This window comes from Indicator indicator, chromosome 14 (genome assembly GCF_027791375.1).
Source record: "Indicator indicator isolate 239-I01 chromosome 14, UM_Iind_1.1, whole genome shotgun sequence".
Taxonomy (NCBI): domain Eukaryota; kingdom Metazoa; phylum Chordata; class Aves; order Piciformes; family Indicatoridae; genus Indicator; species Indicator indicator.
The window spans coordinates 25,475,341-25,491,442 of NC_072023.1; the positions used below are offsets into that span (position 1 = coordinate 25,475,341).

General features: G+C 52.0%; 1 protein-coding gene across 1 annotated transcript in view; it reads right to left on the reverse strand.

Moving 5' to 3' along the window:
- CACNA2D4 (calcium voltage-gated channel auxiliary subunit alpha2delta 4) overlaps nucleotides 1–16,102 on the reverse strand; it is a 205,158-nt gene that overhangs the window by 16,542 nt on the left and 172,514 nt on the right. Inside the window, exons 30-33 of the mRNA XM_054386414.1 lie at nucleotides 15,550–15,594; nucleotides 14,583–14,645; nucleotides 5,104–5,174; nucleotides 3,442–3,520 (exon numbers count right to left, since the gene is read on the reverse strand). Of these exons, the coding sequence (XP_054242389.1) occupies nucleotides 3,442–3,520; nucleotides 5,104–5,174; nucleotides 14,583–14,645; nucleotides 15,550–15,594 (258 nt within the window). The remainder of the gene's footprint in view (nucleotides 1–3,441; nucleotides 3,521–5,103; nucleotides 5,175–14,582; nucleotides 14,646–15,549; nucleotides 15,595–16,102) is intronic.

The window sequence follows — 16,102 nt, forward strand, 5'->3', positions numbered from 1 at the left end:
TGATGGTAAGCAGGTGAGAGCACATAAGCTGACCACTGCTCCCCCACATACAAGGTCCTTTTATGGTTGTAGCCTGGCAGAACACTTTCCACTGGGCAGCTACACATTAGCTTCAGTGCCCCACTGGATCAATTGATCTCTGGCCAGATGTATATAGAGGTTGACTGGGTAGTCACCTTTGCCTTGCTTTAAACCTTGCTTCAAACCTTACTTTAAGCCTTGCCTTGTGTGGCAGTTTAGGCTGGGTGCCCCCTGCCACTGCTGCATGAGATACACCTCTGGTGTCCTGGGTGCCCGCCCAATAGGGGTGGACACAGGAAACGGCATATTTCTACCCATAAATCCTGCGCCCTATAAAGCCATCTGCAGAGTCATTCTCTTCCTCTTTCTTCCCTCTCTGCTCCCCTGGGAGATGTCCTCTCTTATCGGGTAATGCCGGGGGGGGGTATCTCAGGCCTCTTAGGCCTGACTAGGCCTAATGCCAGGAGGAGAATGGAGGGGGGGGGGGGGCAGTCTCAGACCTGGCCAGCCTGAGACTTGCCTAGCAGTGGGCGGGGGGGGGAAGGAAGAGCCCTGAGGGATTGGGTAGACCCTCAGGTGGGAGGAAGGGAGGATTGGGAAGCTTTTGGGAATTCTGTGAGGGGGTTCTGTATGCTTTAGGATGTTCTTTTCCACTATGCTTTGTAGTTTGTAGTTCTCTGTAGCTTCACCAATTGCTTTTCCATTTAAACTTTCCATCACTCTCCAATCTGTTTGCGTGTGTCATTCTTTTGTCCCTTTTGGGGCAAGAGATGTTCTGGCTGGCCTCAAACCAGCACAGAATTTTTGGTAGCAGAGGATGGTTCCTGCGGAACTCTGCAAATTGGTTTGGAGAAGTGCAGGGGTGGAAAAGTTAAAATGGTATCTGGGCGTTGTTGGTTTTGGTGGCTGGGCTCAAGGCTTTGTGCTGGTGCGATCGTGTGAGCGTTTTATGGGTTCCGAGGGGACGCCCTGGTGCATAGCGGTGGCGTAGAATCCCATCTGCCCTTCCAAGTGGCAGCGGTGATTTTGTAGCCATTTGCTTCGGGGGAAAAGCTTAAGAATGCGGTGCCTGTCCCTTTCCCTTTTGCTCCCCGCGGTGCCAGCGGCGAGCAGAGCGGCGCGGAGTCAAGGAAGGGGGAGGGACAGTCGGAAGCAGACCAGGGTCGGCTTGTCCCGCGGCGGTGGGGGCTAGCCGCAGCGGGGCGGTGAGCGGTGGCTCCCGTAATCAAGAAGGCGAGCGGTGGCTCCAGTTCAAAAGCTGCTTCCGAGGACCCAGGGAGCAACGGTAGCTTTGGCTGGAAAAGCCGCTCTTGTGGCCCGAGGGGTAGCGGCGGTTTGGATCTGTACCGCAGCTGCAGAGGTGACGGCGGCTCTCGCTGTTATCTCTCCCCTGGTTTTCGGACGCGCTCCGAAAATGGCGCCTAGCACCTGGCTCCGCCTCTCTTCTCGGTGGGTTGCAGTGCAGCCACTCCCTCTCCGGGGGAGGGCTGTGTAGCCGGATGCCTCCGTGCCTCGGCATGCGTACGCTCAGGGGGAGCGGTGTGCCTGCGCGTGGTGTGCATCCGTATTAGCCTCGGGCCGCGGCTGGAAGCGGTCAGCACTGGGCTTGGGAAAGGTCCGTGCAGCTTTGGAAAGTCTCAGCGTGCTGTTGCCTGCAAGGGGTGGAAGGAGTTGAGTCGAGGAGCCTGATTGCTCTGACTCGATTGCCCCAAGGGGTGGAAACATGTCACTTTGGTGGATGGAGATTGATGTTTGACTGAGAAGTTGTGAGGTTGTTTCCAGGTGGCCAGGATGTCCATCGGATCCATGAAGAGTTCACCGTGCAGAAGAATGAACTCTGCGTCGATGGGAGGTTCCACAGGATGAGGGAGAAGAGCTGGACTGAACTGTTACCTGAGCCCGAGGGAGAGACTCTTCGGAAGGATGCCCAGATGAGGACCTGGACTTTGCCAGACATGTCATCTAAGAATTGTCTCTGATCTGATGATATGTTTTGGGTGCAGGAATTATGGGTATGAAATAAGGGGTGGGATGTGGCAGTTTAGGCTGGGTGCCCCCTGCCACTGCTGCATGAGATACACCTCTGGTGTCCTGGGTGCCCGCCCAATAGGGGTGGACACAGGAAACGGCATATTTCTACCCATAAATCCTGCACCCTATAAGGCCATCTGCAGAGTCATTCTCTTCCTCTTTCTTCCCTCTCTGCTCCCCTGGGAGATGTCCTCTCTTATCGGGTAATGCCGGGGGGGGGTATCTCAGGCCTCTTAGGCCTGACTAGGCCTAATGCCAGGAGGAGAATGGAGGGGGGGGGGGGGCAGTCTCAGACCTGGCCAGCCTGAGACTTGCCTAGCAGTGGGAGGGGGGGGAAGGAAGAGCCCTGAGGGATTGGGTAGACCCTCAGGTGGGAGGAAGGGAGGATTGGGAAGCTTTTGGGAATTCTGTGAGGGGGTTCTGTATGCTTTAGGATGTTCTTTTCCACTATGCTTTGTAGTTTGTAGTTCTCTGTAGCTTCACCAATTGCTTTTCCATTTAAACTTTCCATCACTCTCCAATCTGTTTGCGTGTGTCATTCTTTTGTCCCTTTTGGGGCAAGAGATGTTCTGGCTGGCCTCAAACCAGCACACCTTGCTTCCAACATTGCTTTCAAACCTACTTGGACCCATCTCATAGCAGCTGCCTCGAGTTGCTGCCTCAGTTGCTGCCCTGCCTCAAGTGCCTGGTCCAGAGCCTGGGATAAAGCCAGGAGCCATACCCAGCAAGCCGGAGCAGCCAGGAGCCTAGAAGCCAGATCTACCCAGCCTGCTTCCCCTTGCCCCCAGCTTCGTGCTGTGCCTCAGTTTCCCCAGGAACCAAGCCAGCGCCCGGCACCAAGAGCGTCGTTAACTGCCTGCCGTCTGCTGCATCCAGACCAGCCTGGGACCAGGCAGGGAACCTTTCCTGCCAGCAATCTGCTGTGCTGTGCCCTACGAGAGCCCCCCAAAGCTAACACAGCAGCAGCAGCAGCATCCCTGTATGGGTAAAACCAGCTGTGAGTAACTAATTCACTGCCCTTTGGGTTTAACAGTTCTTATCGAACCTCCCCCTGCTGTAACTGAGCACTACCTGCTCTTGGGGACCTGTTCTTTCCAAGTTATTGCCTCCTGATTTGCATTTTGCCCCAAGCCTGCACAATCCTGTTGGAAATGGATATTCCAAGTGTACAAGGATCCTAGTTAAGGAGTTGGGCAATTTTCATTAAGCAAGGGTTACTAATGTTTTTACAAATACCCGTTTGCCATAGTGTTTATTATTAGTGTGAGGGTAATTGACCATTCCCTTTCACAACATCTGCTAAGCTCTTCTGGGGCAGGTGCTGGCTCAAGGTGTTGGAGATGTCCATGCAGCCAAGCCCCGGGAGGGCTGCATGGCTGCCATACGTACGCTGAGCAGGGGCCGGGCACCGCTGTTGTGGTGGTGGTAGGGGACTTTGCACATTGCCTGGTAATCATACATGGTCACCCTGCAACCAAACCAAAACAAGCAAGCAGTCAGGAGCAAGCAGAGCAGATTCTTCAGGGGACACACACACACACATCAGCCTTTCCTAAAAATGTCCTGTACAGAAGGAGGAAAGTGGCAGCCTGCTTGCACCAGCCGTGGTTCTCTGGCCAGTCTTGCAAAGCGGGAAATGCAGCCTCTGGGTTAATGTGACTGTGTCAGCATAGAAGGAAATATTTCCCTAATTTCAGGAGCTGAAGCAGGAGAATTAAAATTGTAACAAGCTCAGATCCTCCTAGTTCCTGTTTTCAAGCCACTGGAACTCTGAACTCTCTTTTGACATGGGCTGAGTAGTGGAGTTAAAGAGAGGGATCTTAGGAGGCACAGAAATGTGCTCAGCCAGCTGCAGTGCCACGTGTGGGAGTGGGGGGCAGTCAGCCAGCCACTCAGAGAAAGGCTTCTCGAGGGGTAAGAGGAAGAGCTGAAGCAGTTTATAGCCAAAATGCCAAGAAGTGTTTTCCATAGCATCTTGCCCTGGAAAAGACAAGAGGGCCTGCTGCTTTCTGGCCACATAGATCACAGCATCACAGGATGTTAGGGGTTGGAAGGGACCTCCAAATGTTATTGAGTCTAACCCCCCTGCCAGAGCAGGACCATAGAATCCATCACAGGTCACACAGGAACACATCCAGACAGGGCTGGAAAGGCTCCAGACAAGGAGACTCCATAACCTCTTTGGACAGCCTGCTCCAGGGATCTGTGACCCTCACAGTAAAGAAGTTCCTCCTCATGTTGAGGTGGAACCTCCTGTGCTGTAGTTTCCATCCATTGTCCCTAGTCCTATCCCAGGGCACAAGTGAGCAGAGGCTGTCCCTGTCCCTTCCTTCCTGACCCCCAGCCCTTAGCTATTGATAGACATTGATCAGATCCCCTCTCAGTCTTCTCCTCTCCAGACTAAACACCCCCAGGGCTCTCAGCCTCTCCTCCCCAGGCAGTGCTCCAGTCCCTTCAGCATCCTTGTAGCCCTCCCTTGGACTCTCTCCAGCAGATCCCTGTCCCCCTTGAACTGGGGAGCCCAGAACTGGCTGCAATATTGCAGGTGAGGTCTCACCAGGGCCAGGTGATGTCTCACCAGCTCAACTCATCAGCAGCTCTAAGGACAAGGGCTTTCACCTCTTCAGTGCAGGAGGACTGGCACACAAACCCCCCCAGACATGCCAGTATGGATGCTGCTTCTGTTGCCACCAGTGTCCTCTGTCACAAAGGGGACAGTAGCAGTGGCAAGCAGATGCTGGTGGGACAAATCAGGATGTTACAGCTCCTGCTGTGGTAAGTTTTGCCTTGCAGAGTAGAGGAGAGGAGATCAGGAATTACTGTCTGTCTCAGTGCTTTGCAGGGGGTGGGAGAGCAGGAGATGAGGAGAAACAGGGTGTGTGGTGAGGATGGCAGAGCAAGGCAGCAAAGAGGCAGGTAGCTGAGGAAACAGAGTCTCATTGATCACATGTGGCCTTTCTCCTACTCAAGTGCTGCTCATGGGGACCAATTTGCACTGCCCCACATACCACCTGAACAAAGTGAAGTACAGCCTGGAGATCCCCCACTTACCTCCTGAACATGCCCATGTTTAGCAGCTGGGTCATCACTGAGCCATCCACTGCACCAAAAAATTTTCCAGTCTGCAAGAAGAAGAAAGGGGGAGAAAAAACAAATAAATAAACTATCAGCAGTAAAATATCCAAATGCTGGGTAGCTCCATGTGATCCAGCCTGTCTGGAGGCCTGTTTTACAAGAAGGCAGTACTGAGCTGTGTCCTTTGGCTGGCTGGAAAGCTTGAGGGAGGACTTCCCCTGTTGCCAGCTGGGCATCCTGCACCATCCTCCCTGCGCTAGGAAATCATTTAGCCCACGTTTGTCCCTGCAGCTTGTGACAGAGACAGGCAAACTCAGGCTGCAGGCATCTAGGCAGGTTGATTCATTGGGACCTTGAGCTGGCCTGTGGAGCTGTGCCTTTGGAGAGCTGCTGTCCTGCCCCATGGCTGCAGTGCCTTTGGAGAGCTGCTGTCCTGTCCCATGGCTGCAGTGCCTTTGGAGAGCTGCTGTCCTGCCCCATGGCTGCAGTGCCTTTGGAGAGCTGCTGTCCTGTCCCATGGCTGCAGTGCCTTTGGAGAGCTGCTGTCCTGCCCCATGGCTGCAGTGCCTTTGGAGAGCTGCTGTCCTGCCCCATGGCTGCAGTGCCTTTGGAGAGCTGCTGTCCTGTCCCATGGCTGCAGTGCCTTTGGAGAGCTGCTCTCCTGCTGCCCTGGGGGAGCTGACCCAGGAAGCACCATACAGTGCACCACACAGATTTAGTTAGGTAGCAAAAGCATTTTTAGAGCTCAATGCTGTACAAGCCCTGAGCAGGCAATAACCCAAACAACACAATACAAATCCAGCCCATCCCTTTAGATTCCATACTATGTAAGCTGTGGCACAGGCTGCACCCTAGCATGTATTAGCAGGTGACAAATGACTTCATTTATTTGAGTGGGGCATTGCCACTACAAAACAAAAAAAAAACAAAAAAAAAAAAAAAAAAAAAAACAAAAAAAAAAAAAAAGCAAACCAAACCCAAACCCTAAGGCAGATTTACCTAAAAGCCTATGGTAAGCATCTCACAGTAGTGTTGCATCGTTGTGAGCCTCTTCCCAACAGGCTTTAGAAGGCATTTCACTGCATATAAAGGGATGTATATCTCCAACACCCTGTTTGGGCTGTAATCATCTCAGACAGACTCAGATGTGTCTGAGCAAGCACTAACTTTCTTTCACCCCCTGTGCTCTTTCAATCTGATTAGGGATGTGAGGAGGCCAGCTGCTTCCAGTTAATACCAGCCTGCAGCCCCAGCAGGCGGCCAGGCAGAGGGATTTAATGCAGTGCAAGCTGTAGCTGGTGTGGCAAGGGCTGCTGCAGGACTGTAAATGGGACTTGCCCTGTGCAGAGGTGCTGATGTCTGACCAAATTTCTGCAGGCAGGGTGCAGTTCCTATAGGTGCAGGTGTGAGGAGCTATTAGTGTAACTGAAACTGAGCCTGGGGAATGTGTTTGGGTGGGCATCAGCAAACTGGCCTTTAATACTGAACTGGATAGAATCATAGAATGGTCCAGGCTGAAAGGGACTTCCAAAGCTCATCCAGACCTCCCTGCAGTCAGCAGGGACATCCTCAACCAGATCAGGTTGCCCAGAGCCCTGTTGAGCCTCATCTTGAATATCTCCAGGGATGGGGCCCCAAGCACCACCCTGGGCAACCTGTGCCAGTGTTCCACCATCCTCATGGTGCAGAACTTGTTCCCCACACCCAATCTATATCTGCTCTGCTCTAGTCTGCAGCCATTGTCCCTGGTCCTGTCCCTGCAGGCCTTTGCAAACAGTCTCTCTGCAGCCTTCCTGTAGGACCCTTCAGATACTGGAAGGTTGCTATTAGGTCTCCCCAGAGCCTTCTCTTCTCCAGGCTGAACACCCCCAGCTCCCTCAGCCTGTCCTCATAGCAGAGCTGCTCCAACCCCCTGATCATTTTCATGGCCTTCCTCTGGACCCTCTCCATCAGGTCCATGTCCTTCCTGTGTTGAGGGCTCCAGACCTGCACACAGTACTCCAGGTGAGGTCTCACCAGAGCAAAGTGGTAGAACCACCTCTTTGGATCTGCTGGCAATGCTTTGGATGCAGCCCAGGATGTGATTGGCCTTCAAAGGTCAGTGCTGTTCTATATACCCTGTGCTGCAGTAACACAGGAAAGCGTCACTTGGCAGAAACCAGAGTGGTCCTGTCCTGAAACAGTGCTCTGCAAAGCAGCTCTCATTGCAATGTGCTTCCTCCATGCCTGGCTGCTGCTCTCCCAGGTATCCCTTTGCTGTGCTTCTCCTAATTCCAAGCTGTGGGCAGGTTTCCACAGGCCCTTGCCATTTGAGAGGTTCACAGCACAAAGCATCACTTCTGGCACCCTGCATGCCATGTGCTGCAGCATATCCCCCTGCATCTGAGGGGTACAGGGTACACATGCAGGCTGTGCACAGGGCAGAGCACACACATGGCTCACAAGGTACATCCCTGCCCACAGACATATGCAGCCCTGCTTTGCTGGCTCCCTGTGCAGTCTGCACTTCTGGTACCCACAAAAGCTGCAGAATAGCTTTCCCTCAGCTGGGCCAGGCTTTGGGTGAGTGTGCAAGGACACAAACTCATTTCCTCCTTCTTGAACTTCTGAATCACCTACATCTGAGATAGCTGGAAAGGACTATGAACTTTATTTTCTCATTGTGGTAGCTCTTGTTTCAGATTAGATGGATAGTTTTAGCAAGCAATGACATTGTTTAGCAGGGGTGGGTTGTGGTAGTTTTAAGCTATGCCTTTAAAATTTTTCACAGGTCTTGAACAGAAAGTAGTAAAATGTAAATAAATCACTACTGGGTGTGAAAAGGAAAATAATGATTACTCTAAACAATCCCATTGAAGAGATGTCTACCATAAGATTTGGTTCCCAAAACAATCTTTCTTCTCTCACTTCTCTGCTCTGGGAGAGACTAACTTACTTCTGCTTGACCTTGGCTGCATTGTTGTGACTGGTATTAACTTCTATGCTTCTGTCTCTTGTCCCTTGTGTTCAGGGGGGTAGGGGAGGCGGCAGGGAAGGGAGAAGCTGTTGCAGGTACCCTGGTCTTTGGCCAGGAGGCTCCTTGTGCTGTTCATTAATTATAAATCCCTGTAAATATTGTGTATTTGTACATATCCATTGAATTCCATTGGAGATTGTAGTTTTGCTTGTAAATACAGCTTCCATTTACTTCCAGCTGAGCTGGTCTGGCAAAGTTAATGTTGGAGGGAGGAATTTTGAACCCACCACACTCAAACAGAGCCAGCTCTTGCTTCTCCCCAAGCTCTGCCCTGCCCCTGGGGCATCTTGGTCTTTTAGCTGCCAGCCTGCACCCTGTCCCTGGAGCCCCACCTGGGCAGAGCTTGCAGACTACCCTGCAAGATGCCTCAGGGAGAAGGCAGCAGTCCTAGAAAAAGAGGTTTAGTGACTGAGGGGACATCTGGATGCAGCAGGCAGAAGGAGCTCAGGACCTGTGATCTGCTGGCAAGCAAAGGCAGCTAAAAATTCAGGAGCAGGCCTGGGGTCAGGGCTGCAAACATCAGCAGAAACATACTGCAGAGCAGCCCTGATGGAGCACAGCCTCAGCCTGCCACTTACTTTCCCTTCTTCTCCTGCCCTAGACCACAGGGTCCTCTTCCTCCATCCCTCCCTCCCTTCTCCTGGCTCTGGCTATTAACTCTGCTCCCTCCATGATGAGTCTGGATGGGGAGATTAGCTTGAATTAAGAGATTATCTATTCCTCCAGGAGTTATCCTGGAGGGAGCTCCCAGCTCTTCACTCATTAAAATCCTGAGTGCCTCTTTCTTCTGTGGTGGCTTCTTGCTGCTGGTAAGCTTCCTCTGCATTCAGGCAGAGATTATTAGAGCCAGTCCTCCATCCTGCTCCCCCATGCCAAGGGCAGAGGAGAGCAGAACCTGAGGCAGGCAGTCTTTACCTCGGTGCTGTGTAAAGCCACTCTGATTGCCAGTGTGGTCACCCAGGGAAGGAGGTGTGAGCAGCAAGCAGCCCTAGGCAGGCAGCAGGCTGACCACACTGCAAAGCACCACAGCTCTAAGAGACTGAGCAGTGGGATGGAGCAAAACATCTTAGAGTCCCTGAAGAGGGTCTCTGACACCAGCTGCTTGCTGAGGACTGTAGGGACTCAGGCACTTTGGCACTTCTCCACTACTCTTAGCTTGCACTAGCAGGTGGTTTGGCTATCATAGACACACAGCATCACAGAATTGTCAGGACTGGAAGGCACCTCAAGGATCATCCAGTTCCAACCCCCCTGCATTGGTCAAGGACACTTTCCACTACATCAGGTTGCTCACAGCCACATCCAGCCTGACCTTAAAAACTTCCAGGGATGAGGCTTCCACCACCCCCCTGGGTAACCTGTTCCAGTGACTCACCACCCTCATGGGGAGGAATTTCTTCCTAATGTCTAATCTAAATCTTCCCTCCTCTAGGTTTGGTCCATTCCCCCCAGTCCTATCACTCCCTGACACCCTAAAAAGTCCCTCCCCAGCTTTCTTGGAGCCCCCTTCAGATACTGGAAGGCCACAAGAAGGTCTCCTTGGAGCCTTCTCCTCTCCAGACTGAACAACCCCAACTCTCTCAGAGTGTCCTCACAGCAGAGGAGCTCCAGCCCTCTGCTCATCCTCATGGTCCTTCTCTGGAAGCTCCCTGGCTGCCTTCCCCAGGGAATTGGGGCTGCCTGTGGGTCCTGCTTGTGCTGGAGCCATCACAGCCTGCATGGCTCCATGTTGCAGGTGGCTTGGGAATGCAGCCTCACTCCTTTGGCTTCCAATAAGCTCTCTCCCACCCTGACTGGTGGAGCAGAACAGGCAGCATGTGTGCAGACCCTTCTCCCTACTGAGGGGCTGGAACACTGACCCAGGGAGCTGAGCCACTCTTGCTGGTCCTGCTGCCTGGTACGAGGCAGGGAGGGAGGGCTGTGAACTAGGTAAGCTCTGCAGAAAGAGGAAATCCCCACAAAAATCCAGGTGGGAAGGATTGTTTTGGTGTTTTTTTTTTTTTTTTTTGGTATTATGTTAGGGATGAACTTAGGGAACAAAGTGTGATGGGGCAGGAAAGGCCACTCAGCAGCAAGTGATCCCAGGCAGCAACATCCAGACAGCAAGACTATGAAACCCAGGGTGTTGCTTTAATGCTGCTGCTATCCTGAATGCCCTCTAGGGTTTAACATTTCATGCTGCCACCAGGAAATAAAAGCAGGAACTGGAAGAAGATAAAGAAATCAGAAGAAAAGTAGTGGTGAACTCTCTGAGGTCAGGGGAGGTGACAGCTGGAGAGATGACAGCTCTGGTGCCTGCCAAAATACTTGATCTTGGAGGCATGTTTCTCATTTACCCCAACCCACTGCAATGCCAAGTTTCTGCCAGTCAGATCTTTCAGAGGAAAGCTTTTGGGGGGGGGGGGGAAATCCAGAAGATGCAGGAAAAATCAAGAGACAGAACTGAGGAGGGTGGTGCAGAGGACAAACAGTGAAGGTGGTAGCTTAAAGGGTTCTTTAATCTATGGCCAAGTGCCACAGGACTCAGTGAAGCACCTCTGAAAATGTCATGGGGGTCAGAAGAGAAATTAGCAATTCCCAAGGCTACCAATTCCTCCTCAACATGCAGCAGGATAAACCAGCCTCCAGGGAAGGCAGCCAATACTAACTGACAGTATTGTCCTCCCTAAGTTTTGAAGTTTTCTTGGGGTTGCTTTTTGTTGTTGTTGGGCATTTTTTTTTGTTTGGTTAGCTTGGGGTTTGTGTTTGTTCTGGGGTTCTTTGGTGTGGTTTTTTTTTGTTTGTTTTGTTGTTGTTGTTTTTTTTTTTTCCTGGCACACCACATAACTGAAGGAGCACTTTTACTGGAATATTTAATTGCCAGGTAGGTCACTTTTTCCCTAACAAAGAGCTTGGTTATTCCTTGCACTATGCCCCCCTCTACATCTGTTTGCATCGCCTCCCTGGTGCCACCCTGTTGGGTGATTCATTTTGCTTTGTGAATTTCAACAGTTCTCATTCTCTTACTGTATAGCACCTGCAGAATTCACCATCACAGAATCACAGAGCATGAGAGGTTGATGGGACCTCTAGAGATCACCCAGTCCAACCCCCCTGCCAAAGCAGGATCATCCAGGGCAGTCTGCACAGGAAGCATCCAGGTGGGGTTGGAAAGTCTCCAGAGGAGACTCCACAACCTCTCTGGGCAGCCTGCTCCAGGGCTCTGTCATCCTCACACCAAAGAAGTTTCTCCTCATCTTGAGGTGAAACCTTCTACGTTCAAGTTTCTATCTATTGGTCCTTGTCTTATTGCTGTGCACCACCCAAAAGAGCCTGGCCCCCTCCCCTTGACACCCACCCCTCACATATTTATAGGCACTGATCAGATCCCCTCTCAGCCTTCTCTTCTCCAGACTAAACAGCCCCAGGGCTCTCAGTCTCTCTTCACAGGGGAGATGCTCAAGTCCCCTAAGCATCCTCATGGCTCTCCATTGGACTCTCTCCAGCAGGTCTCTGTCTCTCTTGAACTGGGGAGCCCCAAACTGGACACAGGATTGCAGCTGTGGTCTCAGCAGGGCAGAGTAGAGGAGGAGAAGAACCTCCCCAGCCCTGCTGGCCACACTTTTCTTGCTGCACCCCAGGATCCCATTGGCTCTCTTGGCCACAAGGGCACATTGCTGTCCCATCTCACCTTCTTCTTTTGCCAGCCTATTCTGAATATGGTAGCCAGCACAAGTCCAGATGGGAAACCATGGGACTCATACAGATGACGTTTTCTGTCTAAAAATCCCTCTTTTTTCTTTTCTTTCCCTTTCCTTTGGGATCTGTGCTAATGCTTCATGCTTCACTCTTCAACCAGAACTTCTTGAAAGGGACTCCTGTAAAGACCCCTTTCCAGGCTTTCAGCAAAGCAGTAGGTCACCCTTTGTCCCTTACCTCCTGATTTACTCACACTTTCAAAGAACTACAGCTGACAAGACAGGTTATAGGTTTGCCTCCTTTCTGGAAGCTGTGCTGCTTGTCCCAGTTACTTCCACTGGGTCTACTTCTACTTTAATTTATATTTTCAACCTGTTTGTCACATCTTCAAGAAAGTAATTTGTGGGCTCAGATCTGCTGCCTTTTGAAAACAGGCAGAGGGTATTTGTTAACTCCAGAACTATTGCAATTGTAATGAAACTCCACACTTCTCTCAGTAACAAACCTGATTCATTTCCCATTTCTTCTGTAAGCCCACATTTGCTGTTACAGAAAATATATGACATATTTTAAATAGATACTTGAGCCTCAGCATGTCATGTTTAGTGCTCATCATAGCCCTGACTACATCCCAGAAACCTCTCTCCCTGGGGATAGGATGTGGGTAGAGGGACTGCAAGCACAGCTGAAGTGGGCTGGCCATCAGGGATGTGCCAGGAGCTGGTGGGAATGCCAGCTGGAATAGCAGCTCCTGGTCACTGCACCACTGCCTTTTCCCAGGCTACAGGAAAGAGAGCCTTTGGCCAGGCAGCCCCCAGGCAGCTCCAGCCCACAGCTCTCTGCCCTCTCCGAGGCAGGGTGTGAGCACCTCTGCCAGGGTGTGCCCACCACACAGGGCTAGAGGTGCCACAGCCAGCAGCTACAGATGGAAAGAACTTATCTTGAGCTCTGCACCATCCCTGTCTGTAGCCACCCCAGCATCTCTGGGTACACCATGGTGGCACCAAGGGAGAAGGACAGCAGGACAGCAAGGCAGAACCTTGCCCTGGCCTCCTCCTGGGCCAGGTAGGCCATGCTGGGAGCCCCCTGCATCCCCCTGGGCCCCTTGAGAGCTGCCTGGGTTGTCACACCAACCTGACCCCCACTGCAGGGCTCCTCACTCACTGCCTGACAGCAGCACTGCCCACACTGGCACCTTGCACACCTGCTGGCTGTGGCAAGCTCCACAAGTCCCCCAGGCCACCTCTTCCTGCAGCCACCACCACCAGAGCTCATAGGATCAGAGGATCTTAGGGGTAGAAAGGGACCTCTGGAGATCTTCCAGTCCAAGCCCCCTGCCAGAGCAGGACCATAGAATCCAGTGCAGGTCACACAGGAACACATCCAGACAGGGCTGGGAAGGCTCCAGAGAAGGAGACTCCACAACCTCTCTGTGCAGCCTGCTCCAGGGCTCTGGGACCCTCACAGTAAAGAAGTTCTTCCTCATGTTGAGGTGGAACCTCCTTTGCTGCAGTTGACATCCATTGCCTCTTGTCCTATCCCAGGGCACAAGTGAGCAGAGGCTGTCCCTGTCCCTTCCTTCCTGACCCCCAGCCCTCAGCTATTGATAGACATTGATCAGATCCCCTCTCAGTCTTCTCCTCTCCAGACTAAACAGCCCCAGGGCTCTCAGCCTCTCCTCCCCAGGCAGTGCTCCAGTCCCTTCAGCATCCTTGGAGCCCTCCCTTGGAGAGGGATCCAGCAGATCCCTGTCCCTCTTGAACTGGGGAGCGCAGAACTGGATGCAATATTCCAGGTGGGACCTCCCTGGATCTGCTGGACACACTCCTCTGAATGCACCCCAGGACCCCATTGGCCTTCTTGGCCACCAGGGCACATTGCTGTCGCATGCAGAATTTGTTGTCCATCAGCACTCCCAAGTCCTTCTTCATGCAGCTGCTCTCTAGCAGATCACCTCCTAACGTGTACTGTACCCCTGGAGAAGGACCTGGGAGTTACTGACTTACTACTTTGTGGTTTCTGAGACTGTTCCAACACTTCACTTTCTGACACCCAAGTCTATGGCTCTCTGTTATTTTGAAACAAACAGCTCTGTGGCGAACTGAACAGAGAGCAGTAAAGCACAGCCAAGCCCTGCACTGGCAGGTAGTGTTGACTTCACCCAGCCTGCACAGGATGTTGCATCACAACCTGTGCCCCTTCAGCTCTCTAGGAATGGTAATGGGGGTACTGGCAGCAGGAGGAAAGGAGGCAACTTTTGTTGCTTATATTTTTGTTACTGTTCTGAGTCCTTTCCTTTACAACTTTCACCTCTGTGAGTCCAGCAAATTCTCCAGTTCCTTAGGTGTGCTTCTGTTTCAAACTCGCTTAAATGATTCTGTCTTCCTTTTTGCCTTTGGCATTTTGCTTTATGCTCTCTTTCCTTTCCTGAAGAATGTCTGCTTTGACTTCAGAAGCACTCAAAAGCAGCCTTCCCTTCCCTTCCCATGTCAGCCTTCTGGGGTTGTCTCAGATCATCTTTCAGTAACATCTGTGTTGAGGGGAAGCAGTCTAATTCCCTCACTTCTGATGAAAAGATATTTTGACTAGTTCCTTCCTTATCAGTGCAAACTCCTTCCTCCCCCTGTGATGTGCTGTCACTCTGCTGGGAAGCTTCCCCCTCACCACACTTCTGAATTTCATTACGCTGCAGCCGCCCTTAGTACACACTTGAAATTCGTTTGTTTTAAGCAGCTCTCCTCCTTCTTTCCTGCTCCCTTACCTCTGCAGGTCTTTTGGAGACAAATATAAAGCCGTTGTTGTCGATGAGAAAGCAATTCAGAATCTGCAGAGATGAAAGGGAGGCAGCATTAAAGACAGCTTTTTCCATGGCCAGCTGCGTGCAGGGTGGAGCGGTGCAGGCTTGTGTCGTAACTTCCATGCCCAGCCCCACAGCTCACCTCCCAGGGGTTCTATACCACCGACCTTCCCCTCTCTGCCTCTAATTTGTTTGTGTGCTGTTTGTGACAAGAGGCTGCAAGGGCTGTGTGCAGGCCTAGCAGGCTGTGGGGCACACTGAAGAAGGCATCCTTGCAGGCAGTGGCAGGGTGTTTGGAGAGCACTGCTCGGTAATAAACCACTCATGAAACAACCTCAACACTAAGCATCAGTGCTGGTCTTGGGTTTTGTTTTGCAGAACAGGAAATTGGAAGGACAGAGTTTAGGTGAAAAAGCTTTAGGTCTGTATCAGTGTGAGCCATCACACTGACCATCGCAAGGTCTCACAGGGGAAAAAAAATAGGATGCAGAGAAAATTCTACACGAAGACAGGACAAAGATGCTCTGGTGATCCCAACTCTTCAGGGCAGAGGAGCTCCTGTCCCAATTCTGCCTGAGACCAAGGTTGGATCAGTGGTGTGAATGCAAAGAGAGGTGTCCAACATGCATACCACGCTGCCAGCTGCTCTCTTTGGAGGACCTGGGGTGCCAGTGAAACAGATTTAGAGAAGATGGACTCTGCTCAGAGCTACTGGCTGGAATCCCCATGCCCCTTGCCCAGGCTCAGCTGAGGGAAGACCTAAACTGCAGGTTTGTCTCATCAGCACAAGGTCCTGCTCCAAGCTATGCAACCTCTGGTGAAGAGACAACATACAACACTTGGTTTTTCTTTGAGGGAGGCAGAACTTTGCACAGACCAGGCAGTCACTCACACCCACCACACACACACAGAGGAGACCTGGGCCACTTACATCATCCTGACAGCTCAGCGGACAGGCACCGTCAAAGGCACTGCACTGCAAGGGAAAAGCAGAGAATCAGCCAGGGCATGAGCTCACCTTGCAGCCTCTCCACTGGGACTGCTGAGCTAGAAGTCTCCACCCCAGCATCCCATAAAGCTCTTCAGTTCAGCTGGCGTTTTCATTAAGCTGAGCTCTGCAGCCCACACAGCACCACCCTCCCCCGTGGCTCTGCATACTCCCCACCTCTCTGGGCAACCTCTGAGCCCCTTCCCTGAGGGCTCTGGTCCTGCACCTGCCTCCCTAACAGGCTTCCCGTGCGCTTCGAGCAGAGACTTGCTAACCGAGGGGGCAGTACCGAGGTCTCCGGCTGCAAATGCAAAAGGTTATTGTGCACTGGTGAGAAACCAGCATGCATTCCAGCACCTCCTAGTACCTGGCCTGAACACATGGCATGGCGTTTTAGCAGGATTCTTCTCAGGCACAGATATTTTTGTTGCTGCTGCTGCTGTTGCATTCTTTATTCTGCAGACGGCTGCTGATAAAATGTGATGTGAATGGTGCT